Source organism: Pholis gunnellus (genome assembly GCF_910591455.1).
Source record: "Pholis gunnellus genome assembly, chromosome: 8".
NCBI classification, from domain to species: domain Eukaryota; kingdom Metazoa; phylum Chordata; class Actinopteri; order Perciformes; family Pholidae; genus Pholis; species Pholis gunnellus.
In genome coordinates, this window is record NC_136534.1 from 17,227,736 (window position 1) to 17,246,783 (window position 19,048).

Here is a 19,048-nt window from a genome sequence, read left to right on the forward strand (position 1 = left end):
AATATGGATTCACTTATTTCCCACTAATAGACGAGCTTGGCTTTGATCGGTTCTGATAAACTGTTGGTTTAGAGTAGACTTGGTGGCCGAGTATTAACTTCCAGCTAATGGGTTGATGTTTGCATTTACTTGTACAGTAAAGCAATTTTTTTCCTTCTCTAAGGAAGACAGGACGCTTCGTGAAAGCTTCATGTTTTATTAAAATGGAAAAAACAAAAGGATTAAAAACAAAATACAGGACAAAGCACAATGTTGACCGAGACTGAAAATATACGATCACGTTACAGTGTTGAGTGTAACTGTCCATGTGCGGGGTGCGGATGTGTGTCGGTGTTCACAGCTTAGCTTCTTTCTTGACTTTGAGGAACTCCGCCATGTTAGAGAAGTACTTCTGGTTGGCTTCAGCCACCTTCTTCTCTGCAGCCTGTGGGTTCACTATCTCCAAGCCCTGCAGACACGAGCACGACGGTTAGTTCACCGATATAAACCTGCACAGTGCGAAAGGGACGTTCAACAGAAGATGATGTTAAACTCTTTTTACCTGAAGAGGAGTGAACGCCACACTGGAGCTGATTCCTGAGGAGCGGTCTCTGACTGTGGACTTCCCTCCGTACGTCATGCTCTGCTTCTGCAAGGTCCTCTGTTGTGTGCAACAGAAAAGTACAGGGATTTAAGAGACGGGGGTGGGGAAAATAAATAAATTAAAATAGGTCCATTAATAGTGGAGTGAAGGTTTACCTGTAGGGATTTGGAGATTCTGGCTTTGGTGGCCTCATTGACTTGAGCCTGCCTGATACGTCCACTCCCGCTCTTTCCCAGCTGACCCAGACTGAAGCCCAGGTCCTCCTGATACGCATCGTCTTCAATCTGAAAAACCACATCACAAATTAAGCTCTGTATTAGGTCCTAAAAATGTTGTAGAATAATATGACTCAAATATTCATGAAATCCATTATGTAGCATTACAAAGTAACAGGATATATAGTGTGTCGGTCAAAATATAGTGCGTCTAAATATAATAGCATGTTGAAAAAAAAGTCACAGTAAAGTGTGTCAAAAAAGTCCTAAAAGTTAGAATATAGTGTATGTAAAAATGTCATAGTGTACCATGTCAATAAAGTCCTAGTATTGAATGTGGAAAAAAAAAAGAGAGTCCTAAAAACGTCATAGTATGATGAAATAACTCCCAAAAAAGTAATATGTCGAAAAATGTCACAATAGTGTGTGGAAAAAAAGTCATAGAATAGTATGTTGATCAAAGAAATGGTGACAGTATAATACTTTGAAAAAAAGTCAATAGTACATCATAAATAAATTGTATAGTATGTGAGCATATAAGTAAAACACATTCCTTGAGTATTAGATTTGAAAGACTAACTACTGTTGATCACAGTCAGACAAGTGTTGATATGAAACATATTATTGGCTAAAATGGAAGTAAAACTTGGATCATAAGAGTTGAGCGATATAAGAAATAAGTACTGACCTCTGCGAAGGTCATTCTGTTGGCATGTTTCCTGATCTCAGTCAGTCCGAGGCGCTCCTTCATCTTTCGATACCTTCAGGAGAAGTGATGAGAGGAGAGGAGTTGGTTATGCTGTATAAACATTTTTAGTTGATGGTGACATTCTTAACGCTGCTATGTAAGCGTATTCCTGCTCTTTGCACTTCGTTTTGTTTCTCAGTGTTCGGATGTTACAGAATGTGTGACGTGAAATAAAAGGCTGCATTAATCATTTGTACTTCAAGCATTGCACAACGCTTTTCTCTAAATCGTTGGCCTGTTCAGCTGACAGGACGTGTACCTCCGTCCTCCTCTCTTCTTCCTCTGTCCATCCAGAGGCGCTGGCAGCGGCTTGACCTGCTTCACTGGCGGAGGCTCCTGCCATTTATCAAACTTCCTCTCAATTTCTTCTTTTAGATCATAGCCAACCTGCAAAAAAAAAAAAAATTGCACAAAAGGTTACCAGAGGAGTCAAAAATGTATTATTTTTTTCTTTAATACAACTTCATCCAAAAGCTAAATGTTAAAAAACTGTTAATTTCTTGACAGTGTCAGGGAGGTGTAATCATAACTATATAGCAACGCTTGAGGCTAGTTATATGTAAAAGAGGGCACGAAAATGTTAGAGAATTTAGCCCATTTGTACATTCAGCAATAATGTGTATGTGCTCCATTTGGACAGTCACCTTGCCAACTGCACACTCATGGAAACTGTCCACTCGGGCAGCCAGAGTGCATTTTGCAGACACCAGACGAGCTGCCTTCCTCCTGAGGTCCTGAAGACACAAAACGGAAGCAGAGCATGAGCTACAAGGTCCCCGTTCTGATTCAAACGTACACAAAAAGAGAACACTGCAATATGTTTATGTTGATATATCTACTGACCGGTGGTAGCGACTGCACAACATCACAGTGGTAGATGTAGCCGGTGTGGGGCAGCAGGGAGGTGCTGCTGAAGCCAGACAGCGTTCTCCTCTGAGATCCCAGCAGCATCAGGTTACAGGCGGGCATCTTGGAGAGGTTAGTGAGGCCGCCAGCGATACCTGCAGCGGAGGGGAAACCAGAGAGAGAACGTGAGCGTGATAACAAGAAATATTTTATTCGAGACAGTTAATGGCTGTAGTGCAATATCAAAGAATCTAAACAATTTCAGTCTAAAACGGATCTTTTTTCCAGCTCTCACCCATGATCTTGGCTGCTGTTGACGCTCCAACAATGATGGACAGATTTGGGGCAATGAATGACATCTTGGACTCGACATATTCATAGATCCTGTGTTTGGACTGGTTCAGCTCCAGAGCCATGTCACATGACTCCTCCAGTTGCTTCAGTTCATCGTCACTCAGCAGTGTCCTAAAACCATGAAAACACACAAAGTCAACCTAATGATAAGCATGGAAATGGTGACGGTGATGCTCAGACATCTCGTGGATGGGAGCGATGAACCCGATGAACCCCGGGTGTCTGTGGACTCACCCCTGTGTGGTCGAGGCTGTGACACTGACAACCATAATAGTGGCATTGGTGAGGATTTGCTGCAGCGTTTCATTGGTCTTGCATTTCTCCAGATTGTTCCCCAGTTCCTGAGCAGGAAGCACAAACAGAGAATATATACATGATGCTGGAACTACATTTGAGATAATAGACTAGGTCTGCCTTTTAGTTATTATATACATGTTCCTAAGTATAAGTGATTATGATCACGTCTGAGAGTGTAGCAATTGAGAGTGTTCACATTTCAAAATGACTATTAATTATAGTATTAACCCATTAGGTCATCAGTGTAATTTCTTCAACACTACACACTTGTGATGACACAAACTCTTGCAGATGTGTAACCATACATTCATTTATAACTACAAAGTGTCCTCTGTCCAATGAAAAGTACAAATAATCTAAAGTGCAGCAAAAGCAACTCTGGTCGTCGTACTTTCATTTTGAAAAGGGGATGTTTGGTATAAAAGCATAATAAACATTTTAACTGCTCTCACTTTGACTGTGCGGATGTAATCCAGAGAATCCGGGACCAAAGACTCGAGCTCTGGGAACCTCTTGGAGTACTTGTCCCGAGTAAACTTGTGAATGATACCTGAAACCCAGGTAAAAAAAAAAAAAAAGTTGTTATATGGAGCAGAACAACATTAAACTCTTTATATTTTGAGTTTCAGTCAACCAAGCGTGAACGCCCAACTCACTGAGCTCGTTGTCGATCTCCACTGTGAGGTTGTTGGCTACGACGATCAGTCTGTATTCTGGGTCAGACTCGAATGGACCAGAGACTAAAAGAAAACACAACAAGATCATACCAACTTTATTCAGATTCTTGGTTTATATTCAAATGTGATTAAATGCTGTGAGGAACAAAGACAACAGACCATGTAAACCGGTCACACTCACCCTCTGAGTTCTTGCGCTGCTTTCCACTATACATCGTAATTTTGTCCATAATCTCTGAAAACTGTCGACGAAAATTAACAGATTATGTGGGAAAGACCAAAACAGAAGATCTGCTTGAAAAGTGCTCTGATATTATACAACTCACCTGTTTGCTATTGCGGAGCTTAGCGATGGACGCAACACTCTCAGCTTTGCTATAGTCCACCTCCATCTCCTCTGGGATGTCTTCCAGTCCATCTGTCCTTCCTTGTGTTACTTCTCCATCACTTTCCCCCCCCTCCTCTTCCTCCTCCTCCAGAGGATACAACCCTTCATCCCCCTCATCTGCAGCCTCCTCCAAATCTGCCAGGAGTTCATCTGCCAGAGACATCTGCAACCAGCAGATATATACACGTTTCATAAAAGGAAAAAATATTTTCTACACAAATTCTTTTGTGTTTCTGACCTTTTTTTTACGTTTAGTTCTGCTAACAACTAACGTTAAGGCCACGAACTCACAACTAAGCTACACATTGCTTAACTTTAAGGGTTAACAAGCAACAAATATGGGAAATTGCAGTTTGACTGGGCGCAGCATCATAACTGCTAGTTTCTCCTCAACGTTACTTGGTTTAATTATGATTTGGGCCTTCACAAAACAACACAAGCAATCCAAGACAACGCGTTGTGCTCTTGCTATTTGTGTTTGGCAAGTTCGCCATTTTACCCCACGTTGGTGAGTGAATTAACGGGCAAATACGAATCAATAATGCGACTAATCGTAGTTAGAACTTATTACAAAATATTCAAATGAGATTTGTTGTGAGCAAAACATGTGTGACTGCTGGATGTTCTAGCTAACGTTAGCTAACGTTGGCTACACGCAGTCGGTCATGTTACTAAACGCTTTATAAGAAACACAAACTTACCTTTAAGCTTCAAACTCTGGTTTCCCAAAGAGCCTAAAATAAGTATGCCCTATGAGGGCATCGAGTTCTTCTTCGGTTTTAAGGTAAAAACGACTTTGTTCAAGCGATGTTTTCCTCGTCTGGCTGTGGCGTACGGTCTTACCGTTTGACGCAGACTATATACGTAGAAACCTTCGAACTGCTTTATGGGAAATGAAGTCAATACACTTCACCTCCTTCTTATTCTTCTTTTGCTTTTAATGGCGGTTGGCCAACAGCTTCCGGGTGCATTACCGCCACCCACTGATCTGAAGTGTGGACTCAGGACCTTCTCTCTACTCCGACAACTAAACAAAGGAAATAAAATAATTAACCAAACTAAAGGAAACCAATGAAAGAAAAAAATAATCTTGAATTCTTTTCATTAGTCTTGTTGACACTAAATAGGCTACTCTAGAAGAAGTTTCCATCATTTGTCAATATAACTTTTCTTTTGTACAATACAATAATATTTTCTCTCTTATTACATTTTTAATGTAACTCACTGAATCGTACTTCTGAAAGAACAATAAAACATGATCCACAGTTTCTTCTTCTTCACAAAACTCCCACTTTCCATTATTCTGCTTTCAAATAACACAGAGGGAAGTGTTAAGACCACGCTTCTTCTCCTATTCCCCTCCACCTCCAAACGCATTTATTCTTGTTCATTGTTTAGTTTTTTTGGGCTACTGGTATCCTTTAAATTGCATTACTGCCTGCTAATGGATTTAATCGTCCACCGTTATCTTATTTTCTTTCAGCCTTGTCCATAGTCCGGTTGTTTTCAAAAACCTAAATACCCATTTTCTCCCCTCCACCGTGTCCCCATCCTCAATCACATCTTTACCCCAACCTCTCCTCTGTAGTCCTACAACCACAAACCTTCTTCCGTCTTTATATTTCCTGCATGAAACCAGGACGTGTTCTTCTGTCGTTTCTTGACACTGATTACAATAACTGGTTTTCCTCTGACATTAAGTCTACTGCGGCCTCTTTTCCCTTGTAAGTAGCTCCTGGAGTGGATGTCTGTAAAAAGCTGCATGTAATCACTGTACAGTGTATATAACTGTAATATTCCTGAAATAGATCTGCTGATTTCTTTCTGTGCTTAATATTCAGTAGCTCCTTATCCACACAAGCATTTTGCAGCATTCGATCCGGTCTCACAGGTTGACAGTTAGACAAAACTCTATTTCATTAACTTTCATTTGTTCTGCTATATCCCTGCCTATGCACCCAAAACATGTTGTTGTACTTTCCCCCTCGACCAACAGGCCCCAAAGAACCTCTTAGATGGATGACATTTTTGTGACCCCTTAGATTTATCCAGTTATTGGCCATCAGCTGTTTCCTGCAGAGCTACAGCGGGCGTTTCTCCTGCTCAACTTGAGGAACACTGGTGCCATTTTCACTGTCCCCTAAGCAAACCCTCAGAGCACCAGCCTGAATATCATCCAGGTCTGACAGCACACATTTAGCCGCTGAACCATGCACCACACAGTCATAACCAATTCCTGCAGAGATTAGCGATGCATAAATATATTTCAATGATGTTCACTCCCCAACCCAGACAGCTCAAAGTCAATAAGCTGCACAAACAGGTGTTGCAGCAGGAGATACATGAGTCTTCTGAGTTATAAATAGAGCGCTTTACGATTACAAAACAAAACGATTTATTTTCATGAAACAGTTCAACAAGAGGTTCACATTTTGTAGTTTTTATTTCCCCTTGTTTATACATTACCCCTTGAAAAACATTCTTTAAACAATACAGGTTTTAAACCAACATTTAAACAGACTAAACAAATGGACTAGTTGGACCTCGACTGCAGGATGAACTGTTATTAGTAGAAAATGGGGTAAATTAACAGATACACAAACAAATGGAGTTATTTACTGTTGAAAGGCTTTGATTTTTCATGCTAAGCTACATTAACGGTCTTTAAACAAGGTAAAATAATGACAAGACAGCTAAAAATTCCTAGACATTGGAAAAGAATGACACTTTACACATAGTTCGATACAGATCGGCATATATTAACAAGTAAAATTATACAAAATACCTTTTTAGCAATTAACACGTTTGGGAAAATATTTTGAATTATTTGTTATGAAGATCTTAGTGAAGGTATAACCTAGATGCATTCAGTCCCAAACAAATTATAGCTAAGCTACTATATGTTAATTGCAGAAAGCAAATAAATAAATAAATAAATAATAAATAAATAAAATATTGCATAAAAACTGGCTTTACATAAATAATTTAAACAATATAATAAATATCTATAATTTAAATTAATAACATAAGAGCAATCTTTTTAGAACTAAAAGTATAAAGAAGCATAGCTTGTTTCATTTTTCGTGCAGTCTAAGGATACATCTAAAAGTAAACAGCTCTAAAATGATATTGGATTCACTTGTATTATGATATTTGTACAAATGCAAATGAGTATTCTCAAATACAGGAGTCAAGCGATTTCTGTTTCAAACAGCTGCCTACAAGAACAACTGACTGACTGCAATGAAAAACTTCTTTAATAAAGAGAGGCCTGGAATCCAAGTGTTTACATAGACAGATGAATGACCAAAGAAAGTGCATTCCCCGCACATCTGGGGAACAATACAACAGAATGAAGAAGAAAAAGAGAAGGTAGGCTGGTACACAGCAAGACTCCCACTGCATAGCTGTCGAATCTGTTTCCGATTTTACAAAGCTCCGGGCTCCTCTTCTCCTAGCATATGCTGCCTTTTCCAAAGACTTTTGTAGCTGAAGGCTATGAATAAACTCTGTAAATAGTGGCAGGCAGGAGCACAACAACCCCTGTCATACAAAATCCTGTCGCTGGTAAAACCTGGAATGTGTCCAGCTTTTAGAACGGGAGTCTCATTCTTTAAGATGCCTCTTCAATAAAAAAATAGCCTCTGGGTGAATGGCTGGTTGTTGTGGTTAATTCACTGGCCAGTCCAAGAGGGTTCAGCTCTAAAGGTTCCCACGACATGAAACATCACGCCGAGTGGGGGTCGTTGGCAGGGCTGACAGTGAAGCGCGATGATGTCACTGTTTTGGCCCCCATGGGCGACCTCGGTTTGATTGATAAATCCTCTTTCCTTTTTGAATCTTTGCTCTTGATGTTTGACCCTGATGGAAAGGAAAAAACAAAATCAAGCACTATGTGAACCCCCAGTCAGCTTCACTTCATTACAACTCAGTTATGGAAAGTCCTGTTTGTTTTGCTCCAGATCCTCATCAGAATATTAATCATTATTATTATGATGATTATTATGTTGATTGTTATTTTTATTCTCTTTTCCCATCAGATCCAATACGACTATTGTTTTTTTTCCATCAGATTGCAGCTGCACAGCATAAAACTCATTAAAATATAGTAAAATGAGAAAAGTTATTTAAACCAGAATCAATTATCTCCAGTATAAACTAAATAGCCACGTTCTGGTGCAGCTTTTAAACCAACAGCAGCACCTGAGTTCAGGTTCACCTATAGAAAGTCTGGAATATGTCCATGTTTTACCCCTAAATGAAAAAACTAAATGTGATTTACATCTTGTACTACCTTGTCATTTGCAAGTGCCTTCATCATTTCAAGTGTTGATTGTAAAAATAAATGTTATTTTGGGGGACCTTTTGCATGTCTCTGCCTGTTGTCTCATAATCCATCATGACTGGGACACATGGGGGCACCCAGGTCACATGGTAAAGCGGGCCCCCCATGTACCAGTCCTTAGCACAGCGGCCCGGGTTGGAATCAAACCTGTGGTCCTTTGCTGCATGTTGTCCCCCCCCCCCCCCCCCCTATCGAATAAATGACTGCGGCACGTTTCTTCAAAACAAACAGAGTAAGATATTAAAATTTGCACCAAACCAATGACAAGTCAGAAAATGAACTAATGTTTTATATCTATTAATATAATCATACTGAAGCGATGCAGTTTTTAGTTAAAAATAACTCAAAGGGACACATCCTCTTCTTTCAAGGCTTTGAAGTTTCAACTCTTAAGGCTACGAAAGATCATGAAAGCATCTAATTTTGGAGTTTTTGCATTTCTGTATGTGTGCACACAGCCCTAACTTTCATTATTCTTTGAAATGAGGTAATCAGGGTCCAAAATGGAGAGAGCAAAGTCAAGAGAGCAAATGAAAATGTGTTGGGAAACACAGCTTAGGCTTGCATTGTTGAGTGCAGGATTTATGTCGCTGCTCAGTTTTACATGTCACAGTTTCGAGGGGGATAATTATAGAAGATTAATTTTGGCTGCATGTTTGGAGAAGAGATTGTTGAACTGAGGTTTTTCCATTCCGGTGGGTGGGGATGAGTTAGTGGCTGTCAGATTTTATTTTGTCCTTCTCCGGCTCAAGGTGGGGACTGAGTGATAACACGTATAAAAAGAAACATATGTCAGACTTATGCACATTATCTGTAGTCTGATAAGAGGAGCCTACAGCATGCTAGCGGTTCTGTGATGCTGCTCTCAGGCCCAGCAGTGTATTGAGCTAAATGCTAACGTTGGCGTGCTAAAAGGCGCACACTAACATTTCTGCTGATGTTAGGGTTAGGGTTAGACCAGGAATAATGTTTACCATGCTCCCGATCTTGGTTTAACACAAATGTTAACCTGCTGGTGGCGCTAGAGGAAAAGTCAGGAGATCACCAAAGTCAGTAGGATTTGTCCTCTGGGGACCATGACTTGCTGTACAATATTTAATGGTAGAAGTGGTGGACGATTGACCGACAGTGCCATAAAAATGTCACCTCCTCATTCTGCGTCTCATCATGAAAGTGAGATGATTAGATGTTTATGATCTTACCACGCAAATCTAGCTTGGTGCTTTTGACGGACACTGGGGCTGGACTTGTGGGCGCCGAACTGCTCAACTCATTGGTCGGAGTTTCCTGTTGTAATGAAACAGTACAGTCAGGCCTCCTTTTATGATATTAAAAAGAGTCTCCTATGAATCAAGCATTGAAAGAACGGGAGATACCTGATCAAAAAGATAAATCGTGACATCATCAAAAAAGGACACATTTCTTCCTCTGTCCCTCTCTCTGTCCATCGGCTCTTTGGGTGATTTCAGCAGACTCCTCAGCCCGACACGTTTGTCCACATCTGTTTCTGTGACAACAATCATCCTCTGGGAGCTTTCGTCCTCCTGCTCATCCTCCTCGTCGTCGTCAGGGTCGCTTCCTGAGGGCAAACATCTCCGTCTTCCGATCCGATTTCCAATCGCACCGTCCCCAAAACCCCCTTTACCGGTGGTGGTGAGGGGAAGAGTCAGAGCGAGAGGAGGGAGGGTGAGAGACAGACGAGCTAGTTTTGCTGTGAAAATGAGAATAGAGAAGAGACATTAGATATGAGAGGTACCTGACCAGAGTGTTCACCTCTTCCCAGTCAGAAAACTCTATAGAGGTTTGCAGACCCTCTACAGGAAGATTTTTTCTTTAGACTGAAGATATTATCTTAATTATGGACTCCAGTTTTTTATTTTAGTTTTCTTTGTTTGCAAGGTTTTCCTGGTCTTAAAACAAGCAAACAAAAAACACAATAAATGTACTGTATGTCATTAAAACTCTTTTGCTGCAGTCTGTTTCCCCTTCGAATAGCGTTTCCCACCATGCTGTCATCCAGAATTTGGGTAAGGCCTTAACTCACCATAAACTAATGTGTGGCTAGGCATGGCGGAACAAACTTTGTCACAAAATCAAGTAAAAAAAGTAAAAGATTTTATTCAATGATCTCAGTCATGAATATCAGCAATAAGTGCGATATGAAGGTACCTTTCATTGCCTGGTTTGCAGTCGGCTGAGGGGTTGGGACCTCAGGTTGTTCAATCACAGTGAGCGGCTCAGCTTCAGTTTCATCAGACTTGGTGTGGGGTTGAATGCTGGGGGAACTTTCATGCTTCTCTTGGCTTCAACAACAACAAAACAATTAATTAAAACATGAATATTAAAAGGGGTGGATCACCAAAACATCATATTTGTTTCCCTTACCCCTTGCGGTATCTCGCCATGCAGATAGCTTTGTTTTTTATGTGTCCATGTTTTGTATTATTCATCTCTTTTTCATTTCCTTTGTGTGCTCACAGCTTTAAATAGTACTGTATGTATCCCTGTTAGTTTAATCCACAGATGTTGCTGTCAAATGTTTCCAATGGAACTACTTTCTACAAAAAAGAGTCCCTCTGAAAATATGTCGCAGTGTGGTCTTTTAGAGTATCCAAAGTAACAGGGACACTGCATCTAAAGAGAGATGTGGATTTTGCAAATGAAAGTCCATTCATCCCCACCATAAAGGCAAACTAATATCTCAAAAGGTGGGCAAATAAAACCCAAATGATCTGTTTGGCTGCACACTACTGAGGATCGTTTTTGTGAATAAAAGAAACGTTTCAGGACTTTGAGGCCTTAAATACCACCAGTGGAAAGTAAGAAATATGTGCTGATGTTTTTTGTAATTTGTGTGAATCGACCATTTAACATAAACTCAGATTTCCAAGTTCAGACTTCTTCATACCTTTCATCCTCTTGTTGTTCTAAGACAGTGACCAGCGCACTGCTGCTCTCTGAGATTTGTTCCCCCCAGGGCCGGAGTGTCACTGAGTCTTTAACAGTCGACCCCCAGAGCACATTTGTTTTCACATTTTCACTGAGGGAAAACTGCAGCCTCTCCTCACACACCTGAAGCAGCAAAACAAACCAATAAGGAGGATTGAATACATTCAGGTAATATAAGGAGCACCTTTACAACAAGCAAACCACAAAAAAACATGCTCACCTGCATCATGAGGCCATTCTTTGTTGTCATCTTAGAGAGAGAGCCCGTATCTTTGACATCAGGGGTTTGGCCTGATGATCTCTGTCCGTCATTCTTCTCCTCTTCAGAGTCAAGGATCAGCTGGGGTGCAGATTCCGCTAGTTTGTCAGATTCATCAGAGATCCGATCCTCCCTCAAATCCACCCTGCTTCCCTCAGGAGTCGAGGTGCAACATGTCGTCTCTTCAACTGTATCGCTATCACCAACACTGCTGCCCTTCTGCTCAGGTGTTTTCTTCAAAGACTCCAGGAGCTCTAGGTTCCCCAGAAAAAGGTCGCCCAGAGAGTCCTCCTCGTCCCCAGATATGCAACACAGTTGTTCCAGTTTTTCAAAATCCTCCAGGGGCTCCTCATCCAAATCTTTCCACTCAGAAATCAGTAATTCTGGGAGATTTTTGAGGGGAACTTGGGGTGAAGATGGGGAGGCAGAGGATGTTTTCTGGAAGAGATTATTATGTTCATCCTGTTTTTCTATATTGGATGCAAGGTCGCTCTCATCGGCCGGGGTTATGTGCACAGAGGGAAGGTTCAGATTGGCTGAGATCCCTTTACTTTGAGTTGTAGCAGGTGGTAATTCTTGCAGAGGTGGCTCTGAGACATCTGCGTTGTGAGTTGGGGAAATATACGACTCTGTCTCAGTGCTAGCAATAAAGTCTTCCAGATTAATGTGACTAATAAACTCCTCTGCCTCTGTAACAGATGGTGGAGGACTAGGAAAAGAGTCGTCTAAACTCTCCAATTTATCATCTTGCACATCAAGGTCTATGCTTGGTGGAGGACTAGGAAAATCTACTGAGCTGAAATTGTCTACCTGTGGATACGACTGATCTATCTCCTCCTGCACATCAAGGTCACTTGGACAAGACATTGGATTGGGTGGAGGAGGCATGTCTCTGTAATCCTCTTCTTCGTTCATAATGCTTACGCTCTCTTCTATATATTCGCTAGCAATCCATGGTCTCATTTCAGCCTCTGAATCTGCGCCTGATTCAACATTTTCCAGGCCTGAAAAGTTCTCATGAGGAGCTTCGGTGATGCAAATAGTTACATTTGAGCTCTCCAAAGTGTGACTGAAGCAGTTTTCTAAATTAGAGCCTGTTTCTTTGTCAACATGCTCAGCTGATGTCTGTCCCTCTTTTTGGATCATGCTGAGGTGATTCTGAGGACATCTGTTAAAATTCAGATTTTCCTCTGTTTCTGTGGAGTCTAGCAGACCTTCCCTGTCCTGGACTGTGTCTGTGGATGACAAAATCTGCCTCTCTCCTTTCTCCAAGGACTCCTGCTCTGGAATTTCTATATTCTCTACTTCCATATCTGGGGTTTCTTTTTCTAGGTCTTTGTTAAAATGGCCAATTTCTTCTATGTTCTCAATATTTTCCTCCTGTTGTACATCTAACACTTGGACAGCCTGTTGGTCGTTATCGCCTTCAGAGTCCCATGTTTCCTCAATGGCAAGTTTACCAGCAAGTCCTTGTGATTCATCGTTCCAGGTTTCTTCGCAGCCCTCCAAGATGGCAGGGTGTGGTTCGCTTCCTGCAAGTTCGTCGTTTTCTTCAGTCTCCCAAAACTCCTGACCCACAACGAGCCTCTCCCCCACCTCCCAGGCCTTATTACTGAACCCAGAGAAAAATTCTGATCTCAGTTCAATGTCTTGGCATCTCCTCTCAGGAGAGGCCCACTGGTCATTTTCATCAGGCCACAAACGTAAGTCCGTTGACTGTGAAAAACGATGGCAGTCAAACTCTCCCCTAACGACACCAGATCCTGTTTTTTCTTCATCCTCTTCCAGAGCGCTCCATAACTCTTTCGTCTTCACATCCAGGCCTTCGCAGGAGTCTTTATCTGCATTGTTAGCACCGTCAATCCGACTGGCTGCTCCTCTCAAGGGCGACTTTTCCTTCATGGCATTACTCAGCTCTGCGGCAGCCAGCTGTTTCTCCGTCTCCGTAGTGACCTTCTTGTGCTCGTTTCCATCTGAGCAGCGCAGGTTTCTCAGGCCCAGCTCGTTGTGGTCTTGACCAGGCCTCTCTTCTTGTCCCTCAGGCTCTTCAACACCCTCCTCGGCCCAGGAAGGACATGTCGGATCACTCACTTTATCACAGACAGACTTCCCATCATCACTTGGCTCGACTACTGACGGGGTGTCATCGCTGAGAGTGGCCTCACTGGTTTGAATCCCGTAAAGTTTAGATAATCTCGACTCTCTGTTGTCAACTTGGGATGGTGTTACATATTCAACAGTGTCATTTCCACATGTGAGGGAGTTCAGTGCAGAGCGATCAATATCCGTTTCTGCAACACTTGTGCAATCTTTATTGCTGGGCCTCAACACACAATCGTTTGACCGGCTGCCAGATACAGACTCGATCAAAATATTTGTCTCAGCCAGGCTCTTGGAATGTAGATTTAAATCGTTCTCTGCAGAGTCCTGGTATTTGCAATCTGTTATCTGAGAGATGACGCCTTCTCTGAAGTGGTTGTCAATCGGATACCCACCGCTGTGTGGGAGTCCTTTCAGTGGCTCGTCGTTTAATTTTGAGAACAACTCATCAATTAAGTCAACACAGTCTTTGGCCTGCGGATCATCACACAGCAGTGTTGACTTTTTGCTTTCGTTTTGGAAAATGCCAGAATCGTCTCTCTGTGTTGACTCTAGCCCTTTGTTTAGAATATCTTTGTCATCACCTAAGTTAGAGACAGCATTTCCTGTAGCATGTTGATATGGAGTCCTCGTTTCCTCACACAGTTCAATGGTTTCTCCAATTTCACATTTGTTATCTGACAGCTGTATGATTTTTCTTAAGGGGCTCTTTTCTCCCATCTCTCCCTCCTCCTCAGTTTTTTCCTCTATCCCTGTCAGTGTTCCCCGATCGCCTCCTCGACTGCTGCCCGGCCTGGAGACAAAAAGTCCATCACTGCTCCTCCTGCTCACCCCTTCCCCCTCCAATTCACTGTCTGAGAAATAGGCAGAGTCTCGATGCGGTGTTTCATTTCCTAGAGCTCGCCACCCGCCTCCTCCAACTCCTCCTTCACCGCTTGCCCATGAGTCACTAGGTGTGAGACAGTCGGCTGAGTTGGAAGTCATGGGTGACAGGCCCGAGTCGGTTGGGGTGATGAGTGAGACATCAGAGGATGGGTCCCAGTCTGGAGTGGTTGGAGTGGCAGCAGGAGTGGGTGCCTTTTCGGCAGTGTCACAGTGTTTTTCTTGCCCAGTGTCATTGTGTTGAAGTAAATTCTCTCTTTTCGTCCCATCATTATTTTGAGAACCCAAATCTTCTCCAAAATTCTCCAAATCAGCTGCTCTGATGTGTTCAGAGTCAGTTTGGTACTTTCCTTTATCAGGATCATATGACGTGGTATCGGTCTTTCCAGGTGTTTGACCTCCTCTCTCTGCACTGCTGCCCTGTCGGTCTTCTTTCATTAACTCACCATTCCCTATAACAGCATCTGTTTCATTTGTAACTAACGATTTGTTCGCGTTGGAGTCTTTAACACTCTGAGTGGACTCAGAAGGAGAGTGCTCTAAGTGAGCTGTTTGCTCTCCTCTGGCAGGTAAGGCAGGGCCATCTGAACTCTCCTCCTCTTCTTTCCGACATGCAAGTGTTTGGTTGTGCAGAAGACCATTTTTGGGCATGATTTCTGAAAACACAAACTCATCCGATTGGCAGTTTTCAGCATTGCTTCCTTCGCTGTCCAGTTGAACAGGTTGTTTATTTGACCCTATATGAAGGACTGGGATCTCAGGTTTCATAGAAACCTTTATCTCACTCTTTTTAGCACGCTTGGTCACTTGTGCGTAGATGGCCTCAGTTGGTGTTTCATCTTTGCCTTTGTTGGATGCTCGTAAGGAGCTCTCTGACTGAAATCTGATGGTCTGAGCGGAGCTTGGGTCAATGCATATGGATTCGTATTCTGGAGACAGTGGAGTAGGGGAGTAAGATGAGTCTGCTTCCGTTCTGTTTGCAGCAGTGTTTTGTCTTGATATGATTTCAGTCAGAAAGGTCTCTGCTGATTGGATCTCCTTAAGGAACTCCTCCCTGGTCATTTCTGTTCTCCGTGGCTCCTTCTCAGTCTGCTGCAACTCAGACTCCTGCTTCCCGATGGTGATCTCAGAGAGGAGAGAGCGGGATCTCCGTATACCCTTTGAATAGGCTTCCTCAGCCTCGGTGTATGAGGGAAGTCCTGGAGCACAGACATAGGGCCGCAATCTGGATCCTGAAGAATAGAGGTATTTTACTGGATCAGTTTGTGATCCTCCCTCCAGATCCGTGTCCATCCTTCCTGTGTCGATCTCTGTGAGGAAAAGATCCCTCTGGAATGATTCTTTAGTGACTGTATCGTCCTCCTCAGCTCCTGTCCTGTTGCAATTCTCTGGCTCCCATGACTGTCCTGCTGACCCCAGCTCTGTGATCAGCGACTGGGAGCGGCGCATCCCTCTGTTGGGCAGCACAAAGTTCCCCCATCTCTCTCCATCTCTTTTCTCCTCATTCTGTCCCTCCCATGAAGCCTCTGGCTTGGACTCACTAGACTCTGTCACACTAGATATCTCTGTCAGAAACAGATGCATGGGGGATTTCTTGGCAGCAGCCACACGCTCTGCATGAAGTTCGGCATCTTCCCTCCAAATGGCAGGCAGGATGGTGTCAAGGCGTGACTGAGTCCTTTTCATTCCCCTGGAGAAGAGCTCGGCACAGGCTGGGTCTGCATCTTCAGATAGGCTGGAGTGAGTGACAGTAGACCCACCACTGGGTCTCTCAGGGGACGTGAAGGGAGAGTCATCCTCATCTGAGTAGGTGGGACTGGATGAAGACTGTCCGTCCATCTGGGGGTTTGTGGGCTGAGGACGGGGTAAATTGCGATAAATGGGACGAAATGGGTTTTCTCGACGAACGGGCGAGTCAAAGTCTTTTGCACGAGAATGAGAAGTCTCCCTGGAGTTGTGCAATGATGCTAAGTGCCTGCTACCACCCTCTCTGTCAGACAAGTCACAGGATAATGGGTCTCTACTTGATCTCTGCATCTGCGGCCTACTGTATCTTGAATAAGTCTCTGCTGTATTGTAGCTGGGGCAGCTTCTTTGTGGTTTGGAGTGGGGAGGGAGGGGCGGGGGACACATTTGAGGAGGTTGGGGGTAAATTGGATGGCTTGATGGGGGAAGGGAGGGGGAGAGGGACGGGGATGGGGGTAGAGTCTGTCGGGACCGATGGAGCCCCAGGTGATCAAAGGTAGAAGGTGGGCAGCTGCTCATGTGATGGGGGTCTGTTTCGATTTTTCCACTGATGGTGTAGTGAGGCAGTCCTCTATAACCTAGTGGGGGGGCGGGGAGGGGGCGCGAGTAAAGGTGGTTGGCTGACGACATGGACATAGAGCGAGGCTTGGGAGGAAGGACCGGGGCATGAGATTTTTTGTCTCCCTCACTACCCCTTTTCTTGTCCTCTTCATCATCGTCTCCCAAATCAACTACTGAAAAGTCAGTCACTCTGCTCGAAGTGTCTCTGAATTCAGCCACACCTGTGTTGGTCACCTGGAGTTGAATCTCGCTTGATCTGATGGTCTGGAGGCCTTTTCCACACTTGTCAGAGGAACAGTAAGGGACCCGCTCTTTTCCCAGCATCCCACTGCGAATCTCCATCAGCTCCATGTCTCCCGGGCAGATCGAGTTGGAGCGGAAAGAGGACTGGGTCTTCCCTTTAAGAGTTGGTGACTTGTCCTGGGGAGTGTGTTCCTCTAATCTGATGTAGTACTCGCTGGCGAGGGAGGGGCTGCGGGCGCTTATCACTGGGACCACAGTGGGTGTGTCCAAAGACTGTCTGTGGTTATTGTTCGCAGTGGGGATTGGCTGAGGAGGAGGCAGAGGTTTGTATCCTCGTCTGGCATGAGCCTTTTCCCAGAAATACTCAAAGTTCAAACCTTTGCTGGTTTCAGTAACTGTCAGGATGTCATCCAGTTCAGACGAGGACGAGGTGATACAGTTCCCTACAGGGTCCAGTAGGGGGTAGGAGTTGTCTTCCCTGCCGTACTCTCTCTCTCTCCGCTCGTTTGCTGCAGTCTGGAAGGCAGGCGGACGGAGTAAGTCCCAGCGTCTTTCAAACGACTCCTCGCTCTCCCCTCTCCTTCCTCTACCCTCCTCATATTCCTCATCATCTTCATCTTCTTCCCCGACACTCCCCCTCGCCATTCCTCGCTCAGCAGCCAGGAGGGAGGAGAGGAGGAGGAATATCTCTGCTACAGAGGGGCGTTGGGATGGAGGTAGCCAGCAGGACTGCATGATCTCATACCTGAGGACAGAGGAATTAAGTTTGGAGAGACAGAATTAGGGCATTTTCACCTTCCAATAATACAATCATAATTTCTGCAAAGCTCCACTTAGTTGATGAGTACTGACCAGTAGTCTGCATGGGAGAGTTTGAGCCTGGGCTGGGCCAGGGTGATCTGTCTCTCCCTGATGACGAAGGTCAACACCTCTTCGTCACTCAGGTGTCTGTGGGGCTGAGAGCCAAATTCAAAAAGCTCCCATATAACCACACCCAAGGACCTGGAGGAAAAACAAGATGGGAGTGACAGACCTTATTATGTTGTGCTTTTATAGCAACACATTGTTTTATACAGAGCTCAGACTTAAAAGTAAAATATTTCTTCAATCTTAAGCCATCGTTTGTTCTGTGACAAGAAAAAGTACTCTTCCTATAGTTAGGTGTTTTGTTGCCATAATGTTTTCTTGTTGGTTTATTCAACAAAACACATTTAAGTGGAGTTTTAATATCTGAGGCTGAGGGTTCAGTCCAGCTTGTGCTCTTGTTTGTCCATGATTCACTCTGATATAACTGCGCCTGGCAAAGGCATTAAACCCGCTGACACACTGGTGGACTTCCAGACTCTGCTTCAGCAAACTTGAGGTCACACTGATATTTAAAGGTAGGCTTATGTAAGTATTCATGGTTTGATTTGTTTAAGATAAACATTTGAAAACAGCTGACTTTGTGTCTTTACTTTCACTCTGCTTAAATCTAAGATTCAAGAGAGTAAGAGATTTGACATTTTGGGCCAAATGAAAGCTCAAACTACTTCTGTATTTGATTGTATTAGATTTAACAGGTGTACCTAATGGCTACCAGACGTCAGATAGACAAGCATGATCGTAGAATTACCCACGTGAACTGGCCATAACCAGTCTGGCTTGCGCTGTACATCAACAGCTGTGACAGCTGTAAAACATACCACATATTGCTGGTCTTGGTTTGGTCCGTAACAATGAGAGATCCTCTGTACTCCTCCAGCAGCTCAGGAGCAATCCAGCGCAGTGGGATCCAGAGCTTGTCTGGAGTTAGGTAATAGTCCTCCTTCACAATGAAATACAACAAGAATGATTTTTATACTGAGGAAAACAT

General features: G+C 43.4%; 2 protein-coding genes across 2 annotated transcripts; both read right to left on the reverse strand.

Moving 5' to 3' along the window:
- Nucleotides 1–180: 180 nt before the first annotated feature.
- prpf31 (PRP31 pre-mRNA processing factor 31 homolog (yeast)) lies at nucleotides 181–4,953 on the reverse strand. Its single transcript, XM_079164499.1, has 14 exons — nucleotides 4,810–4,953; nucleotides 4,047–4,271; nucleotides 3,902–3,962; nucleotides 3,700–3,783; nucleotides 3,496–3,593; nucleotides 2,981–3,087; nucleotides 2,688–2,857; nucleotides 2,390–2,547; nucleotides 2,191–2,280; nucleotides 1,806–1,933; nucleotides 1,487–1,559; nucleotides 739–867; nucleotides 542–640; nucleotides 181–448 (listed from the first exon to the last, which is right to left on the reverse strand). The coding sequence occupies exons 2-14, from the start codon at nucleotides 4,269–4,271 to the stop codon at nucleotides 335–337; spliced, it is 1,536 nt and encodes a 511-aa protein (XP_079020625.1). The 5' UTR covers nucleotides 4,810–4,953; the 3' UTR covers nucleotides 181–334.
- A 2,882-nt stretch (nucleotides 4,954–7,835) lies between these two features.
- lmtk3 (lemur tyrosine kinase 3) lies at nucleotides 7,836–14,745 on the reverse strand (the record flags this gene model as incomplete). The annotated part of the gene is made up of 6 exons (XM_079165492.1): nucleotides 7,836–7,969; nucleotides 9,656–9,740; nucleotides 9,830–10,164; nucleotides 10,623–10,756; nucleotides 11,362–11,525; nucleotides 11,623–14,745. The coding sequence occupies 6 exons, from the start codon at nucleotides 14,743–14,745 to the stop codon at nucleotides 7,836–7,838; spliced, it is 3,975 nt and encodes a 1,324-aa protein (XP_079021618.1).
- Nucleotides 14,746–19,048: the final 4,303 nt, after the last annotated feature.